The sequence below is a fragment of the Lycorma delicatula genome, chromosome 4, assembly GCF_047948215.1.
Source record: "Lycorma delicatula isolate Av1 chromosome 4, ASM4794821v1, whole genome shotgun sequence".
Classification (NCBI taxonomy): domain Eukaryota; kingdom Metazoa; phylum Arthropoda; class Insecta; order Hemiptera; family Fulgoridae; genus Lycorma; species Lycorma delicatula.
Genome location: NC_134458.1, coordinates 9,976,612 through 9,995,179, shown reverse-complemented (window position 1 = coordinate 9,995,179; position 18,568 = coordinate 9,976,612). Strand labels below are relative to the sequence as shown.

The 18,568-nt window shown below is 33.0% G+C and overlaps 1 protein-coding gene across 7 annotated transcripts in view; it reads left to right on the top strand.

The window, feature by feature from the left end:
- Window positions 1-18,066, top strand: part of LOC142323095 (uncharacterized) — a 352,611-nt gene extending 334,545 nt beyond the window's left edge. For 6 of the 7 annotated variants that reach the window (XM_075362275.1, XM_075362273.1, XM_075362274.1 and 3 more), the window contains 2 exons: window positions 4,205-4,509; window positions 13,226-18,066. In XM_075362275.1, the coding sequence (XP_075218390.1) occupies window positions 4,205-4,509; window positions 13,226-13,891 (971 nt within the window). In that variant the 3' untranslated portion in view covers window positions 13,892-18,066. The remainder of the gene's footprint in view (window positions 1-4,204; window positions 4,510-13,225) is intronic. The other variant, XM_075362276.1, reaches the window with a different exon arrangement.
- Window positions 18,067-18,568: the final 502 nt, after the last annotated feature.

Here is an 18,568-nt window from a genome sequence, read left to right as displayed (position 1 = left end):
TGAAACAATGAAATAGTAGCTCATACTTTATTTAATCATTTATTCACTTGGATGAAATTTCATACATTATAGCAATAAGCAAAGGGAACACTACTTAGAAATAAGAAAGATAAAGAAACTTAAAAATGAAGAGAAAATACGGTCTGCTGCTTCAGTGGGAATCCATATCAGTATTTATAATCAATGGTTAATTCCTTCAGATTTTTACATAATTATTAAATTTAAATTACAAACTTCAACAAATTTTGGTTTATTTTTGCCATAATGTTTTCAGTGATGTATTTCTTCATTACCCTACAACATTGTGTTTTTCACTGCGCAATTTAAAAAGCTAATAGTTTTTTTAATCTTCATAGCTCATCATTATGGACAAATAACATCGCAAATCCCTTTAAATTACCACAGAATCAAAATTAACTGTAAAGTTTTTTGTGTTATTAATTTTGTTTTTCTAAAGATCTTTGATTATTGCGCTAGTCACTGTTGATGGCAAGTAAAACATTTTTATAAATTAACAATCAACTATTTTTTTTTATGTATAAACAAAATGAATAAATAATAGTAAAGCAAATGCATGAACACAATAAATAAATAAACTCAGCACAAAAAACTGACTACTTGACTGAAAACTACTTAAGCATGTGAAGATACATACATACTACTTAACTACATGTTAAATGAAGATAAAAAGGAATAAGGGTTTTTTTTAAATAGTATTATTTGAAAACTTATTGATATAATAATATTGATTCTATAAAAGAAAATTATTTTATTTTAAATAAATTGTAGGAAAAGTTTTTAAATGGATCAGTAATTTATGGAAAATATAAAAAAATAATGTCACCCTTTCTTTTCCTATATACCAAAGTACAGTAGTGTGCAAACTAATCCAACAGGGAATTTTTTGTTTATTTATATTTTGTGGCTACACTGCTTGACCACACTCATTCTTTAAGTTGTCTGGGAAAGTAAGATTATTGCTTGGTTATTTAGCAATTTTCATGTTATAAATAATATTTGTGAAAGTTTATTTCATTTTTTGTTACAAAATCATTTCTTTTTTTTTTTTGTTCTGCATGTCATTAATATATAATAATGTATGTAACTCCAAGAAAGTGTTCAAAAATTGTTTCTCTTTGTAAGAATACCAGTATGACATAATTACAGATAGCTTCTGAGTGTAGTGTTAGACTAGGGACAGTGAATGCTATTTTAAAACAATTTAAAGAAACTGGTTCATTTTCACCTAAAACAAAATGTGACCTACTCGAACACAGGATTGGTTTTTAGTATGAAAAAGTAAACTTCATCCAAAATTATCTGCTGTGGACTTAAATTGATAATTAGCAGGCAGTGGAACAAATTTACAGATGACGCCAACTTCTTGTAAATGTTAGAAAGCTCATCAGCCAGATAAAAAGCAGCTTTTAACACCCGGTCTTGTGAGTCAAAAGCACATGCTAATTGGACCAAAAAAGATTGGGAAAATTTATGTTTTCGATGAGTCACATTTTTACGTTCAGGGGCAAAGGGTTCCAAAGGTTAGAAAAGCATCAGATGAAAATACATCACCAACTCATACTCAACAATCAGTTAAGCATCCCTAGAAAAAAAATATTTTGGGATTATTTCACATTTGAAGGCTCATTACTTCCAGTAGATGGTATGTTGAAAAGTGATGGATAATCAAGATTCTGAAAGAAAGGGTTGTGACACAATTTCAAAACAAATTCCCAGAAGGTAACAGAGTGCTCTATCAAGATTTAGTGCCATGCCATACTGCCAAAAAAATTGAAATATTTTTTGAAGAATGGAACATTAAAGTGCCCTTTGGGGCCAGGCAACTCTTCAGAATTAAGCCCAATTGAGAATCTTTGAGCAGTAATCAAAAAACGACTTTCAAAACCGAAATATACTGGAAAAACTGACCTCATTAAAGCAATAATGTCGGTATGGTTTCATGATGAAGAAATCAAAAAACATATAGTACTCTTGAACTGATGCCAAATCATGTACATGAAATGATTAAGAATAAAGGAAGGCTATTAATTTCTAGATATTCACAAGTTGTACAAGAATAGTTTTTTTGTAAATAAAATTACTTTTTATTAAATAACATATGGGTTCGGATTAATTTGCATGCTACTGTACTGTGCTGTATTACCCCAAAAATTACAATCTGGTTTGATAGTGGTGGATATTAAATTTTTTTTTAAATGAATGAGTCATTTTTTAGCTAAATACCAGATTTGTAGATATAGATAGATGTATGGAAAACTGGGATATTTATTTTACTAAATGTATAAGACTTTTTGAAGGGTCTCATATGTAAGGAATATTTTAGATGGAAATGCACACAGTTATAACAAATAATTACTAATGTTTATGAACTTAGTATCTTATTTAGATGTTTCAAAGCAAAATAGTATGGTTTAATTTTGTTATACAGGAATTCAATTTTATCATTCAAAAATAATTTTATATTGCAAGTCTCCTCCAGAAATTTTACATGTTGGCAACATAAAATGTTACTATAGTCATTTTAGTTTTACATGCAGTTAACAACATTATTTTTACTTGAGAAGCACAGTACAATAATTTTATTCATTTTTAAAGTTTGGTGATAATAATAAACAACAAACTAGGACAATCATAAAGAAATAAATTAGAAAAAGTAGAACTGTTCACTTCTAGGCAAATTTAAAATCTGCCTAAAGATTCATAAAAATTCCAGGTCTTATTTTATCAGAACACAGTGACTAGTAGAGTATAAATGAATAATACTGCAATAACAAATATCTATGTCATTTTCATCAGGTTGTCTAGATAGCAAAATTTTGAATGTATTGGACTCATTTTAAATGCATCTAAACTAGTATATTTAAATTCTTCATTGTCTTTCTTTTTTTGGTCCTTATCCACTGTAATACCACTTGTTGAGCTGTGATTCACAGTATTGTAATTGCAGTATTAATGAACAATCTGGCCAAATGAAATATTCTGGAAAAATTATAGATGTTAAAATTATGTGGAATTTACAGACATTTAATTGTCAAATTAATTCTTTTAATTGTTGGTACTTATTGTATTCAATAGTTTGCCCATACTACAATACTTGGATGGATATACTCTAAACTTTTGTGTTCAAAACTAGAATATGAGATCGTTTGTCATTTTATTATTTTTTTTTAAATCATCAGCCCGGTGGTTTGGTGCTATTCTCCATTTCTTTCTGTTCTGTGCTAATTTTTTCTGGTCAACACATTTACTACATGCTACACCTCATTAATTTGTTTTATATATTCCAGACTTTGTCTTCCTCAGAAGTTTACTACCTTTTACACCTCCCTCACTCTCTGGTGGGTTGTCTTAATATACTACCCAGCTACCTAGTTTGTTTACTAGATTCTCCCACAAATTTCTCTTCCCTACAATCCCCATCTAAAGACCTCTTCAAATTGGCTTTAGATCATTTTGAATTTTATTGACCCATCTAATTTTTAACATCACATTTGACAAGGTCTCTTCTTTTGTTTCTGTTTTGTCTTCTGACCATGTTTCAATGTTGTGAAATGCTACCCTTCTCATAAATATGTTCAAGAATTTCTTTCTAATTGTCATATCTATATTTGATACTACCAGACTTCTTTTTTAAATGAAAACTCTCCTTACTTAAAAAGTATGCTTTTAATGACTACTTTACTTCAGTCATTGTTCATAATTTTACTGTTTAAATAAAAAATTCTCTCAATTTGCAATATTTTGTTTCTCTAACTTTGTATTTAAAGATTTTTTCATGTAATAGATTTACTCATATAATAGTTCTTGCAAATTTTTGTGTAGTACATGTATAAAATATGAATCTTATATATTTAATATAAATGTACATGAAATACATAAAAATACAGTAATAACAGCAGTTATTCAGTAGGCAGATCAGTATTTTTTACAATTCAGTGTGAACTATATTGATTGAATAAGTTAAAAATTGAAATTAAAAAAAACAGATATATATATATATATATATATATATTTTTTTTTTCTCTTAATTGATCCTTTTGAGAATCATATTCCTCTGCACTATACAAATTATATTAATCTGATCAACCTAAGTACATTTATTCTGTACTTAGGTTGATCCGATTAATAAAATATATATACATATAAACAATTTCAGTAATAATTACAATAATTTTTTTTATAGAGATGGAAATAACAGGAAGCCACACAACATCTTTTGAATCAAACACAGAACCATTGCTTGATGAGAGTGGTAAATGGCCTCCACACTTATTACAGTTACCTTCCTATGAAGCTCGACGACAGACATACCGTAATATATTAAGTCTGCGATTACATAAAATGGATGCAAGAAATCAACGACATCCTCATACGCATCAAACTTCTCTTGAAGATACATCATTTGATTCAATGGATACTGCTGATACTGAAGGATCTTCCACTGATGCCAGCAGACTGGATCAAGTAATTAAGTCCCATTTATCAGTTGTATGTATATGTATTAATATGCAAATACATTTTTAAAAAAAAACTTTTGGATATTAAATTAACCACAAGAAAGCAGTATTGTGGTATTACTGTAAAATTAAAACTCTTAAATATAAATTTGTCCAAAATACATCCAAAATATCATCTATTTGTCCAAAATATCATCTACCATAGGTTAGTATAATTAATAATCTTCTTACTACTTTAAATAGATGTGAAATTTTTCTCAAACGTTTGCTGTTCGTAAAATACCGTAAAAATCTATTCAATCTAAATGAGTTAAATATGATGAATTATAATTAGTAATTAGAAAAAAGTTCTTTTTTGTTATCAGTATTATAGACAGATTGTTCTTTATAATAATACAGAGTGATTCAAAGAAACGGGAAATTTAAAAAATTAAATAACGTTAATGAAAAATTATTTTTAGAAAATGAATTTTACTTCATGGAATTGTACAAATGTTGCCATTTTAGGATACATACATTTTAGTTTATTTTTTAAAGATGACATCTTGCAGGTCTTCTACGTAAACACTCACGAAGTCTCTTCGTTAAATTGTTCGTGGTTTGACGTAACATCTCAACTGGAATTTTCGCAATTGCTTCTCGGATCTTTGCCTTCAGTTCTTCTGTTGTAGCAGGTCTACTGTGGAACACTTTGATTTTAAGGTGACCCCACAAAAAGTAATCGCAAGCTGAGAGATAAGGCGATCTGGGAGGTCATCTAATGTCACCATTTCGTGAAATGACACGTTGTCCAAACAATCGGCGTACAGCTGCCATCGATATTCGTGCAGTATGTGACGTTGCTCCGTCTTGTTGAAACCAGGCTGTGTTAAGAATCGGTGGAAATCTCTTTTGTTGTTCCACAACAAAGGTTTCAAGCACGGCTAAGTAACGAGCCAACGTCACTGTAATCGCAAGACCGTTGTCATCCTCAAAAAAAGAAGGGCCTATAACACCGTAAGATGAAATAGCTCACCACACGGTCACTTTCTGGCTGTGCAAAGGACGCTGGTGTAGCTGCGTAGGATTTTATTGTGCCCATTATCTGAAATTTTGCTTGTTAACAAATCCACTGAGGTAGAAATGCGCTTCGTCTGACATCCACAGTTCGTGAACAAACTCTTCGTTATCATTTATCTTCTGAAGCATTACATTACAGAATTGTGCTCGCACAACTGCATCGTTCGGTTTCAGTTCCTGGACGATCTGCAACTTGTATGGATGGAATTGCAAGTCCTTCACTAACATTCTTCGAACACTTTAACTATGGAATTGTAAAGATGCTGAGAGACGACGGATTGACCGATGTGGACTTCGTGTGACAGCATCTTGTAAAGCTTGAACATTCTGTGGTGTACGGACGGTTCGCTCACGGCCTGGAGGTTTTTTTTTCATTGCCGAACCGGTTTCCTCAAAATTAGATATCCATGGTTTAACTGCATGTGCTGATGGAACACGGTCGTGCCGTCCTAGATTAAAATGACGGCGAAATTCTCTACGCGCTCCCTCCACAGTCATTGTTTTTGTAAAACGCTTTGATAGCAAATGCACGTTGCGCACCACTCCAAGGATCCATGACAACTAAATGGCAGGTTAGGTTAGAGAGGCTGGCGCCACTTATCAAGTGGTACCAATCACCCACCAACACAACTTTCAAAATTTCCCGTTTCTTTGAATCACTCTGTATAATTTTTATTTGGAAAATATGAATTATTACTTCATTTAAATCAATAAACCTAATTGATAAATCACTTGCCACTGTACAATGGAAAAATGATTTAATAAGTTTACTATTACTTTTAATTTTTTATAGCTATACATTTTTTATTACAAATATCAAAACAACTGAAAAAAAAATTCAAGATAGCAACACTACCAAATAAGTTCGTTACACTAGAGTAATTTGTTTCCACTCCTGTAAATTTAATAATAATTTGGTCTGTGTAACTTTTACAAAATTTTAAATGAAACTTGTGTTTAATACTTTAAGTGAAATTATTCTTATTCTTACTAGGCAAACTTAAATAGTTAAGTTTACTATTTTTCAAGGTAAACATCACTTGAGCACACACTTCTTGTATAAACCCAATTTATCTTTTTGAAGTAAACTTCCACTATAAGTAGAAGGTACCATTGACTCAATATGCATGACTTATCAATTATTCCATACAGTATTTTAGTTATCCAAACTGGAGCATATGTTTGGCTGATAGCAAATAGGCAGCCATTCATGTAAAGAAAGTATGACAAGACTTGAGAATTGTGTTGAAAGATTTACTATTAGTTCTTTTATTATTCCTAACATCCTCCTAACATCCTCCCCGCTCCTAACATCATCTTCTGTGATTTATATGTTATTATATTGTATAATACCATTCATTGTTGTTCATTTAATAGTTGAAGTAAAAATTAATTACTGTAAGTCTAAATTTTATTCATGTAGTTTTGGCAAAGGTTGGAAGGGGTTTTTTAAACATGGGTAAGGGACAGATATACTATTGCAGTGCCGGTGTGGGGTGAAACACAAACGTATGCTCGCATAAGAGACATAGACAGTGTGTGTGTGTGTGTGCATGCAGTAAAAGACTGCCAGAATGAACTATTCATTTCTCTCCTTATCCTACATACTCCCACCTCATCAGTTCACCAACAGCAACACATACTCAGAAGCAAGCAAAATTAACTGTTACACATCAACCAATTTCATTTATATAACTTAGAACTATTGTACATTTGTTTATAATAAAACAAATGTTGAGAGGCACAGACAGCTATGTTACAATCATTTGCAAACAAATGCCAACAGCATGTGTAAAACTGCACACAAAGTTGTTTAAATGTGATGGTTTATGGAAACTAGTTTAATAAATGTGGCTACAGATATAGACACTTTATCTTAATTCACATCCTTTAGTTTTCAGAGTTCCTGTAATACTCTAAATATTGTTTAAAGTGGAATTATCATCTTATGTAGCTTATAAAATATTAAATTTATTAACAGACTTTTTATTTTTAATAGACCAAAAATTATTTTTTCCAAAGATTTTCAGTATGAGTTTATAAAATGTTTGTAGGTTTTATGGGAACTATTGACAAACCTCACAGGTGGTATCATTCTACATTAAACCCTTTATAAAAAAGTACCTTTTCAATTAGTTTCCTCTCTACTCTGTCCTTAATATAAAGAATTAATGATAATGAATGTTTTATCAGATTATGTCAAGAACAGAACCATTACGTACATTCATATTTTAATAGCAGAGTATCAGCATTAATCTGCAATATTCTGCATGATGACTGTATTAAAAATCTAGCTTCAACAATTATCCACAATTCCAATTGTAGTAATTATAGAGTAATCTCTAGTACAAGAGATGTATTTCCTACCATCTGAGAGTTTGGAGCCTTTCCTTTATGGAGGCTAGTGAATGTAGAATATGACTGCAAATTCATTAATACTATGAAGTTACTGAAATTGTCTAACTGAATCAAAGTAATAGTTAGCTCAATACACAGTTTAAATTCTACTGTTGTACGTTTCCATATCTTATTTTCCAGTATAGTTACAGATACTATGTTGGAAAAAAATCATGAATGAGTATAATGAACTGTTCATTAATGTATGTGTGATGAAATTCTGCGCATAGAGAAAAAATTGAATACAGTTGTATACTAAAGCTATCAGAATCATTCTCTTGCCTTTGCTGCCAAAATTTTTCTATGAAGTAGGCTTCTAAAGCAAAATAACATTACTGATAGTGAATCATCAAACTTATCTTATCAACACAGCCATAATGGTTATTATTTGTATCTTTATTACATTGACCTCTAAAATTATTTTATTCAATTTCAAAATAACAATTTGGAAGAAGAAATTTTAAAAATGATCCTTTTTCACAATACAAGTAAATTTTTTTCCCCCAGAAAATCTTTTTAGAGCTGTTTTACTATTTCTTTGTCTGTGATGTTTTATAATGGTGCTAGTCCATTTATGCAGTTTAGTTTTTATTCTGGATCATTTTGTTCATCAGTATTTTTTTGCTTTGTCATATCATTTAGTTCAAGGATTTGGGTAACTAGCTTTCCTGAAATTTTTTTTTAATTTATTTTTTTTTAGAGGTGGAGGAACTCCATTTACAGGTACCGAAGCAGTGTTGGACTCGCTAACAGGTTCCGTAAGATGTTATTAAGTGCGTATGTGTTCCTTCACACTACTGACTAAATCTCCACCCCTGGGTTTGTGCCCTTCCTGGGAATCGCTTTGCAGTATTACTTCAGGAAGAGTGAAAATGCTTGCACACACAATTGGTCACTGCAATCACAACTGAAACATACAAACACACACTCATGCAATTCAATTCGTTCAAGACCAAGGATAACACCAACACAAGGAGTAACAAATCACTCACACATCACTCACATGGAAAAAACACACCTAACACACAAATTTTTTTTTCCATACTCTGAACACTCATGGTAACACACACAACATAACTCACGCAACCACAATAACCAACACCTAGAGTAAAAAATCACACAGACTCACAACACAGAACTTACCAGCCCAGTACTTACCAAGTGGCAACTGCCTTCCATAGTAACAAGAACGCAATCAAGCACCAGGAACAGAGTGCCCATGGCTTCACTGCACCAAGATGACCCCCAGACACTCAGGAGGCCCCCAAGACACTCGGCTGTTGGCGGTCTGCCCTGGCACCCTCCGATGTCTCCGTAAGGCTTCTTCGCCAGCTCTTAGCTCTTCCATTATGCATTTATTGAATCTTGCTATTGCCATCCACTCCTGTTCTCCCATTAGGATGATATGCTGGAGTTCCTCCATTTTTATTTTTTTAATTTTATTTTATTTTTATTTTTTATTTTTTCCTCTGAGCTCCCCTGGGCCGGACCGACTTGTTGGTATTACGCCACCCAGGGGAGTGTCTTTATACTCAAATAGGCCTTCTCGCCTACCAGCTATATACTGGCATGGCAGGTCGGCCTACCGGTAGCTCTTTTTGAGAGTAATCTTTTATTTTATATGCCCCTTTCAGACACCACGCCATACCTGGAGTGTCGTGACGTAGTGTCGAGGTCTTTTCTCTGTATGTTTTATTATTCTATTATTCCCTAAACAATATCCCCAGGAGTCCCCAGCGGATCATTGGAAGCGACACACCTCGGCATGCCGGCCCTCACCGCTGAGGCTGTCCTCCCTTCCCTAACCTAAATCAAAAACCCATTCTCCTTTCGTCAATGTTTTTCTGCGATAAGATCTGTCTGGTGTAACACGCTATTTTCTTCCAGTTGGATTCGCGACTAGTCATAAAAGGTACTATAGCTTCGGGAGTCATCCCGTCGATCACCATGTCAAATCTGAGGGCGGCCCATCCTTCACATATGAAGAAAGTATGTTCTGCATCGTCGATCTCTTCGCAATACATGCAGATTGCCTCTGTTCTCCTTCCTACTTTATTTAAGTAATTATTAAATGAGCCATTCCTGGTGAAAAATTGCGTTAAAAAGTGATCCATCTTGCCAAAACCTCTTCTTATCCATGGTTCGATCTCCGGGATGAGTTGTCTTGTCCAGCGACCCACACCGCTATTAGTCCACCTCTCCTGCCAGGTAGTATTGACTTCGTCTTTGGCCTCTTGATCTGCTCTGCCCTTCGATCTTTCAACTCTATATCTCGCGATGAGGTCTATCGGCAGTACTCCGGCGAGAACACAAAGGGCTTCATAGGACACTGTCCTATACGCGGCCACCACACCTAGGAGCCCTCTCCTATGCACCCTCGCTAATTTCTCCTTGTTACCCCTGATATCTATAGCGTGACTCCATGCGGGAACAGCATACATCAATGAGGATACTATCGTTGACACCAACAATCTGCGTTTTGATGCTCTAGAGCCATTCTGTGTTGCCATTATAATGCTAAGACTCTCTACCATTGCTTCAGCCTTCCTACATATGTTACTTATATGGTCAGTGTATCTACAATTCCTCTGAAAGGTAACTCCTAAGTATTTCAAACTATGCACCTCTTCTATAACTTTACCATTAATGAAAATAGTAATAGGATCTAGTACTCTTCTTCCAGTGAAGGGGATACACCTACATTTTTCCAATGACAACTGCAGACCCCTAGAAATCATCCCCTCATTAATGATCTGAGTGGCGCCGCGTTCGCCCTCTCTTGGACTTCAATTACCATCCTGCCCTCAACTAGTACAGCGAGATCATCTGAATATGCCAAAACCTCAACTCCAGCAGGGAACATTCTGTGTAGGAGATCATCTATAACTAGCAGCCATAGCAGCGGCCCCAGGACCGATCCCTGTGGCACCCCACCTTGCATCTCAAAATGTGAATTCTTCCTTCCTGGGCTTCAATCAAACATCTTCTATCGGAAAGATAGTCCTCGATTTGCCTACATATATAAGGGCTCAATCCCTTTGTGGCCATTGCCCTGTTTATGTGACTCCAACTGATTGAGCCAAAGGCATTTTTTATATCAAGTGAAATCATTAATGGAATCCGTCTTGTGCGCCATGTGCCTCTTCTGACTTCATTAGCCCAGTCCGAAATCCTACAGATGGCCTTCACAGTGGACCGCCCCTGCCAAAAACCATACTGGTTTGGGCTAATCCCGACTCCCTGTTCTAGTTCCCGAATAATACGGCCCGCCAGCATTTTTTCCACGAGTTTACCCATGTTATTCAATAGGCTCAGGGGTCTGTAACTGGCGTCCTCCTCCATAGGTGCACCTTTAGGAAGGAGCACCACCCTGGCCTCTTTCCAACACGCGGGGAAAACTCTTCTCTCCAAACCGTAACTGGCAACCTCTAATACTTCCCAGGGAGTCTTCTGGACTAAACCTTTGATCACCGCTGCAGGGATTCTGTCCGGTCCAGGGCTCTTCTTTAAAGCCAGACTTTTGGCCGCTAGTTGCAGTTCATCTATAGTAAATCTCCTGCTCTCACATGGTGTGGGTCCACTATCATCGGCTATCATGCTAGGGAACAATCTCGCCACATGCATTTCAGCATTAGCCTTATCCAGAATAGGTAATCGTCTGCCGAACTTCTTAGTTACTATACGATAAGCTTGGCCCCATGGGTCAGTATCGAGCTCACTGCAGAGATTATTCCAGCACTCCTTTTTCCTTTTCTTAATTGCTCTGTTGGGCCCTTCTAGTTTCAATATACCTTCTTGCTATATCCTGGTAATCTTCCCTACCATTTCTGAGAAGTCTCTGTTTTCTTCTCCTAAGGGACTGGAGCTCTTGTCTTATATTCCCGATCTCGGTCGTCCACCAATATACAATCCGTCTCCTTGCAGCATTACTTGCCACTCTATCGATCTCTTGTTTAATTATATTTGATAAAGCTTCAGGGGTCTGCTGCTGCCTATCTTTTAGTCTATCAGCTGTTCTATTGACTATTAGTTCAATTTGTTCCGCTGAAAAACTTGGTAGTGGAGGATACTCAACTCGCTCAAAATTCGCATCTCTCAGGTCTAGTATTGTTGCGCGGTGATCACTAGCTATATCGTCAAGGAGGACCATCCAGTCATATTGTTCACTTTTCCATCTATTATCCAGGATGGTCAAATCCAGCACCGACTGGTGGCCTCTTGCTACATAAGTGGGTGTGCCGTCGTTTATACAATGACAGCCAGTAGTCTCAAGCAGGTCCGCCAGGATCTGTCCTCTCCTGTTCGTGTAACTACTACCAGCCATCACTATTTTACTATTAAAGTCACCCAACATAACTAATCTCTTCGGTGAATTAGTAATTAATCCCTGTAGGATATCTACGAAGCGAGTAAATTCCGCAAGCTCTATGTTGGGTGACACATATACACCCACTATCATGACGGTCACAGTGGAGTTCCTCCAGTGTGAACATATTCTCACGGTCCAGTACATAAATCATACACTGTCGAGCAGCCTCAAATTGCACACGAGAAAAGAAAACATGGTGTGCCATTTCCTTCTTGTCATCACATACTGGACAACAATCTGAGTGGTCCAGGACAAATCTATAAAGGTACACCCTGTAACCTCCATGTCCCACCAAAAACTGCATAAAGAAGAAATCAATTTGACCATGTTTCCTCTCACACCAAGTGTCCCCAATCAGACGGCAGGTCCACCGACTCTTTTGGCCTGTGTCACACCGCTCCTGCCATATGCACATCAATTCCCTGGTATAGGCCTGAAGTTGTTCCTTTTTCTCCTGGGGTGGCAACCTCCTAGTTTCTGCCCGTTTCACTCTGAGGGCTATCAGTAGATCAACCAGCATTGTCTCCACCAGCACATTATCTGAATGTCAGTTGTTATATTAAACCTAATATAAGGTGTTTATTTGATTTTGTTTTTTATTTCATTTAAAATGTTTTCTATGAGCATGAAAAGCCACAAACTAACAAAAGTGTTAGATTTAATACAGATTTTGTTGTAATTAACTATTGACACGGGTATATGTGTACATAACATTGGTGTAGTCAAACTAATAATAGTAACAATATGTTTTAACCAAAGAGCTAATAAATCGTAATATTTATTTAATGTGATAAAAATATTTATTTTAGAAAATTTTTATGCCTTTAAAATTCCATTATTTTAACAATTTATAAGCTTTACGATATTATTTCTATCTGATATTTTTAACTTTTTTTGTTCTGCTAATATATTCTTTTTCCAGGCTACTACTAGTTTTGAAAGTACCACTGACAACACAGATAGCACAAGTGAGAGTCAGGTTCATAGACTTCACCAGTTGAGAGCTGACAGTGGATATCGCAGTCTAGAAAACCCAGTACCTCCTACTCTAAAATTAATTTATCATCAACATTTATCCAGTGGTGACTTCGACACGCACACACATCGAATTCCATCTTTAGGAGAGAGTGTTGAGGAAGGTTCAGAAGGTGAAGAAGGAGAGGAAGGAGATGAAATATTCAGGCGATCTAGTCTGCTCAGTGTTGAAACAGAACCAGATGAGGGTGTAGCAGGCCTAAAATCAGCCACTAGCCACAGGAGGTTTAGTGGACAGACAGCTATTAAAAAAAGAAGAGAGTTTGGTCGTGGAGGTGACTATCCTAGAGACTACTCAGTGGATGAAAAATCAGATGCACTTTTTCGTGAATTCAGTAGATGTGAAACCGAAACAAGCAATCAAGCACAACAGAGATTATCAAGTGGACGAAGGCTTCGCCACAGTCATTATCCTTACCCAAAATTATCATCTGATGTAACAGCTGATGAGGATTATGGTTTTTCCTTGTCATATGCAGATGATGAAACATCTCTGGCTACTGTGCCCATTATTCGAGTCGCCCCTGATGAAGACTCTTCAGATCAGCTGTAGTATTTGATACACAGCTGGAACTTTAAAAGAAGTGACTTCTGTATATATAATATGTGTGGGTGTGTGTTTATGCCTTTGTATATGTGTGTATGTATGCAAGTGTGTGTGTCTATATACATATATACATACTTAAGTATGTGTGTATATATATTTTTATTTATATGCACATAAAAATGTTCTCAGCTTTTCATAATTTCCCTTCTATTTTCCTTGTTATGTAAATCCATCCATCGATCTCTTCTCCTCTAGCAAAGGAAGAAAAATCTATTTCCAGATCTGAATTCGTAACCTGCTCTCCAAATATATAATGAAAATCTGATTCTGCATCTTCAATAGGACTATTCATTTTTAAAAAGCTAGTATTCTTGAAAACTTGCATTAACATTACTTTACTATTAAAATACTAAATCTGAGTATTTATGATCTTGAATTGGCTGCAGAATTTAAAGTTTCTGATATCTTTTATAATATTTTTCATCTATTTCTTGTATCTAAAATTATCTGGTGATATACTATCATGCACATAATTATTTGAAAGAAGCAATATGAATGTTTAGGTCAGAACTATCAATCAATCAGTAGAGATTAATTTGATATTCATTTTGTGTTGCAGAGAAAGGAAAAAAATATTAATTTTTTTTTTTGTTGTCTGTCGGAAAAAACGTAAGAGTACAGAAATAAATTTGAATATACTTTTAATGTAAATAAAACATTAGACAGAATGTTACATAAAAATAAAGATTGTTAAAAATTCCATCAACAGTAGAAATATGAAAACAGGCTTCCATAAAGTTCCTAAATGCAATAACCAATGGTGCACTAACTATTGTATGGGGAAGTTGCTTCAATTTTTGTAAAATTCAAACATGAACAAAAGAATGGTTTTGTTTTTCTCTCCTTACTTTTGAGTTTGTTCTGATTAATACATAGAGATAACTTTTTTACATTAAAACATATATGTTACATCAAAATACAAGATGTATGAAATAAGATGTGAAATAAATATATTAAGTAAACTAAAATAATCTGAATACTTGCAGAACATAAAACTATTATTTATAAAAATGTTAAAACATTCCATTTTGAAATTCAATCTTATTAAATAGCTTTTTAAGTTGTATTTTTATGCAGATCTTTAAAAGAGATATAAAAAAGTTCACTTAAACCCTCTACAACCTTTCATCCACTGATAATATGAATGTATATCAAAGTAAATTAACACACCCATGACCTCAAAACTGTGCCTTTCAAAATACCTGAATTATAGTTGTAGGCATAAATTCAATTAATTAAAGCATCTGTGAAATCTAATCAATACTATTCATTATGGAATAGGTTTATAATATTGTCAAAATTAGAGTGGTATATATCTGTAATGTATGAGGAATAATGATACTAAGTGATATAGACTATAGTATTTATTTTGAAATCGTAAATAATAATCTCTTTAATTTTAAAACCTAGTAAATAATTAAGTTAATATATTAGCGAGGTATTAATAACTAAAAAAAATCTTTTGAGAAATCTACAGCAGCTATGAAATCTATGGGAAGCAGTTGTATGATCTTAATCCATCAATTTTTTACTAGAGGAATATTAATAAAGCAAAAAACAGATTAATAGCTACAACAGATTTATCTAAACAAAATTTCTTGGATAATCAAAAGTTTTAGTCAAAAATACAGTAATGTTAACAAATAAATTATGTATTATATATATTACATAATAAATGTAATGCATTATAGAGATTTGCTGTTAAGAGTTTCCTATGGTGACTTTTAAAATGATAATCATTAGCTCAGATGCACTAATTATAAATTTTTTTTTTTGAACTGAAACAGCAGGTTTTTGATTGTGTTTTTTACTTTTTTGCTCATTTCAATTACACGATCAGTAAATTTATGGTTTTAAGTATTTGGGAAGAGATCTTTTTTATAGAAAAAAAGTGAAGTACAGAAGAAGAAAATATTATGAACAAATTATGATATGCTGTGAATTACCAATGGTTAAGCTAGAATGCATCATTCATGTATGTATGTGCAGATATACAAACACACACACACATACACATACACATGCATACACCACTCACACACAAGTAGATATAAATGTTTTCATGTGTTAATTTAATTTTAATTTCTAACATTTAATTAAATTTTCATGTTTTGTATTTCATCTGTTAAGCTATATTTTATACCTTAATATTTTATTTTTCTATTAATTGTGCTTGTATTATTGACTACTGTATTCACACAAAAAATAATGATAATTATATTATAAAATTTCAAAGTGAACATAATAAACATTATTTTTTAAATATATTTTTAATACGGAGCATATTTCATAAATTTAATAAGGTTTCATAGAAAAGGAAGTGTGGATTGTAATATTTTACAAAAACTTTTGTGAAACTAGTTGTGATGTGGTCTACCACTTTTTATGTTTCATCCTTTTGTCTTTGTGACTGTGCCAAATGAAGGAATACCAGTTTATAGTCACTATCAATAATGCTTACTTATTAACTTTGTATCTACAGAATGTTTTTCTGTACACATATGTGTAACCAAATGGTTTTCTGAATGTTTGTTGTACCATAACAGTAAAGTACTAATAAATCTGGTTAGAAATCGATTAGGAAAAAAAACTTTTACACTTCTTAACTGCTGATCTTAACAAAGATCAGCAGTTAAGAAGATGTCATAAAATGAAACTTATCATAAAATTTCCGTATTAAACGGAATTAACTTAGCATACGTTTAACGTATTAACTTAGCATAAACGTAAGAAAGTTAAGTATCAGGTGGTTAAAGATATTTAATGAATAATAATGAAGCACTTAATTATAATAAAATATGAAAAAAAAATTAATAAGTTTAAAGTTAAATGAATAAATTAACAATTAATATAATCCACCTTACCAGCAGATTGATATGTTCTCTAGATCCTAGCTGATGGCTTACTTGGAAGCCATCAGCAGCAGTTAAGATTAATGCATTAAAGTCAAAGTTTAAAAATCATTGTTAAAATTTAAAAACAGTATACTAGTAGGATCAGGACAGTCATGACTGTTTTTAAATTTTAACTATGATTTTTAAACTTTGACTTTAATGCATTAGTTTTAACTGCTGCTGATGGCTTCCAAGTAAGCCGAAAGATCTAGAGAACGTATCAACATACTGATAAGGTGGATTATATTAATTGTTAATTTATTCATTTAACATATCAGCGATACCATGTTTGAGAAATTAAGTTTAAAGTTAATCTAAATTCTATATTTAGAATACATGCATAATACTGTATTAAATTGCCGATCAGTGAATCTAAGTTATAAATATAAATATACATTTTTTTAATGATTACAGCGGAGCATCAGCAGTCTGAATTAAATGTGTCTGAGTTCAGTTACTGGATTTTCTATAATGATCATATCCTCAAAAAAAAAGGAAAAAAGAAATAAAAGTGATGTGTGATAGTTTTGATGACCAATATATTCTTAAAAATAGTAGAATACAATATCTGAATTTTTTTATTTTAGTTAAATGTCACTTTCTCACAACTAAAAATATATGATACTATCTTAAATGGCAACAAATGAAACATTGTGCTACATTAAAACATAGATAAAAAAAAGTAATTTTTTTTTTCTTGTTCTAGTTTTTTTATTTTTTTTCTTCATGAAAACTTTTGTACTTCCTTACTATTTCAAATAAATAATGAAATATATACTGTGGATATTACAAACATTTAGTATTTTAAATATAAGAAATTCTTTTTTAATCCGTTGATTGCAGGCCTAAATTTGTAAAATTTGACCTGGATGCTAATTTTTTTTTGGATATTTTCAGCTCATATACTTTCTGAATAACATGATTTATGTGTTTCGTAAATAAAAAAAATTACACATCTAAAAAACTCATAACCAACTTCACATAGTGAAAGGTTGGGAATCAGGTAAGCTGCAATGCAATATCTGATAATATAAGCATTATCTGATATAATGTAATATCTGATGTTATAAGCAGGTTGATATTTTGATTGAATTATTTTTACATACCTAATGGTTTTCTCATAATAATTTAATATTACCTCTGAGGTATATTTATTGAAATAGGCTAAATATGCTACACACAAAATGTAAGTTCTGAAAAAATAAAATAAAATCATTTTATTTGTTATTGAGTAATAATTAAATTATCCTTTTAGCAGCTCCTATTCTTATTTAGAAATGTTCAAATGCAGTACAACAAAATAAGCATAATGCAGACCCATTTTATATGTTTTAGTTATTGTACATATATTTGATGTCCTTGAGGACATAGACATATTCAAATGAAAAGATCTCTACTGTTGCTTGATATATGTTGAAGCATTCTAATAAGTCTGGGTTTTTAATAAATACACCATTGTTCCTAAAAGTGATATCAAATGCATTAGACCTGACAACATTCATTTTTTTTCTGTTTAGTCTCCAGGAATCACCATCAGGTATTACTTCAGAGGATGATATGATAAGTGTAAGTGAAGTGTGGTCTTGTATAGTCTCATGTCAACCATTTCTGAGATGTCTGTTTAATTGAAACCCAACCACCAAAGAACACTGGTATCCATGGTCTAGTATTCAAATCCATATAAAAGTAACTGCCTTTTTAACTTACTACAAAATACTTTAAGAAAACA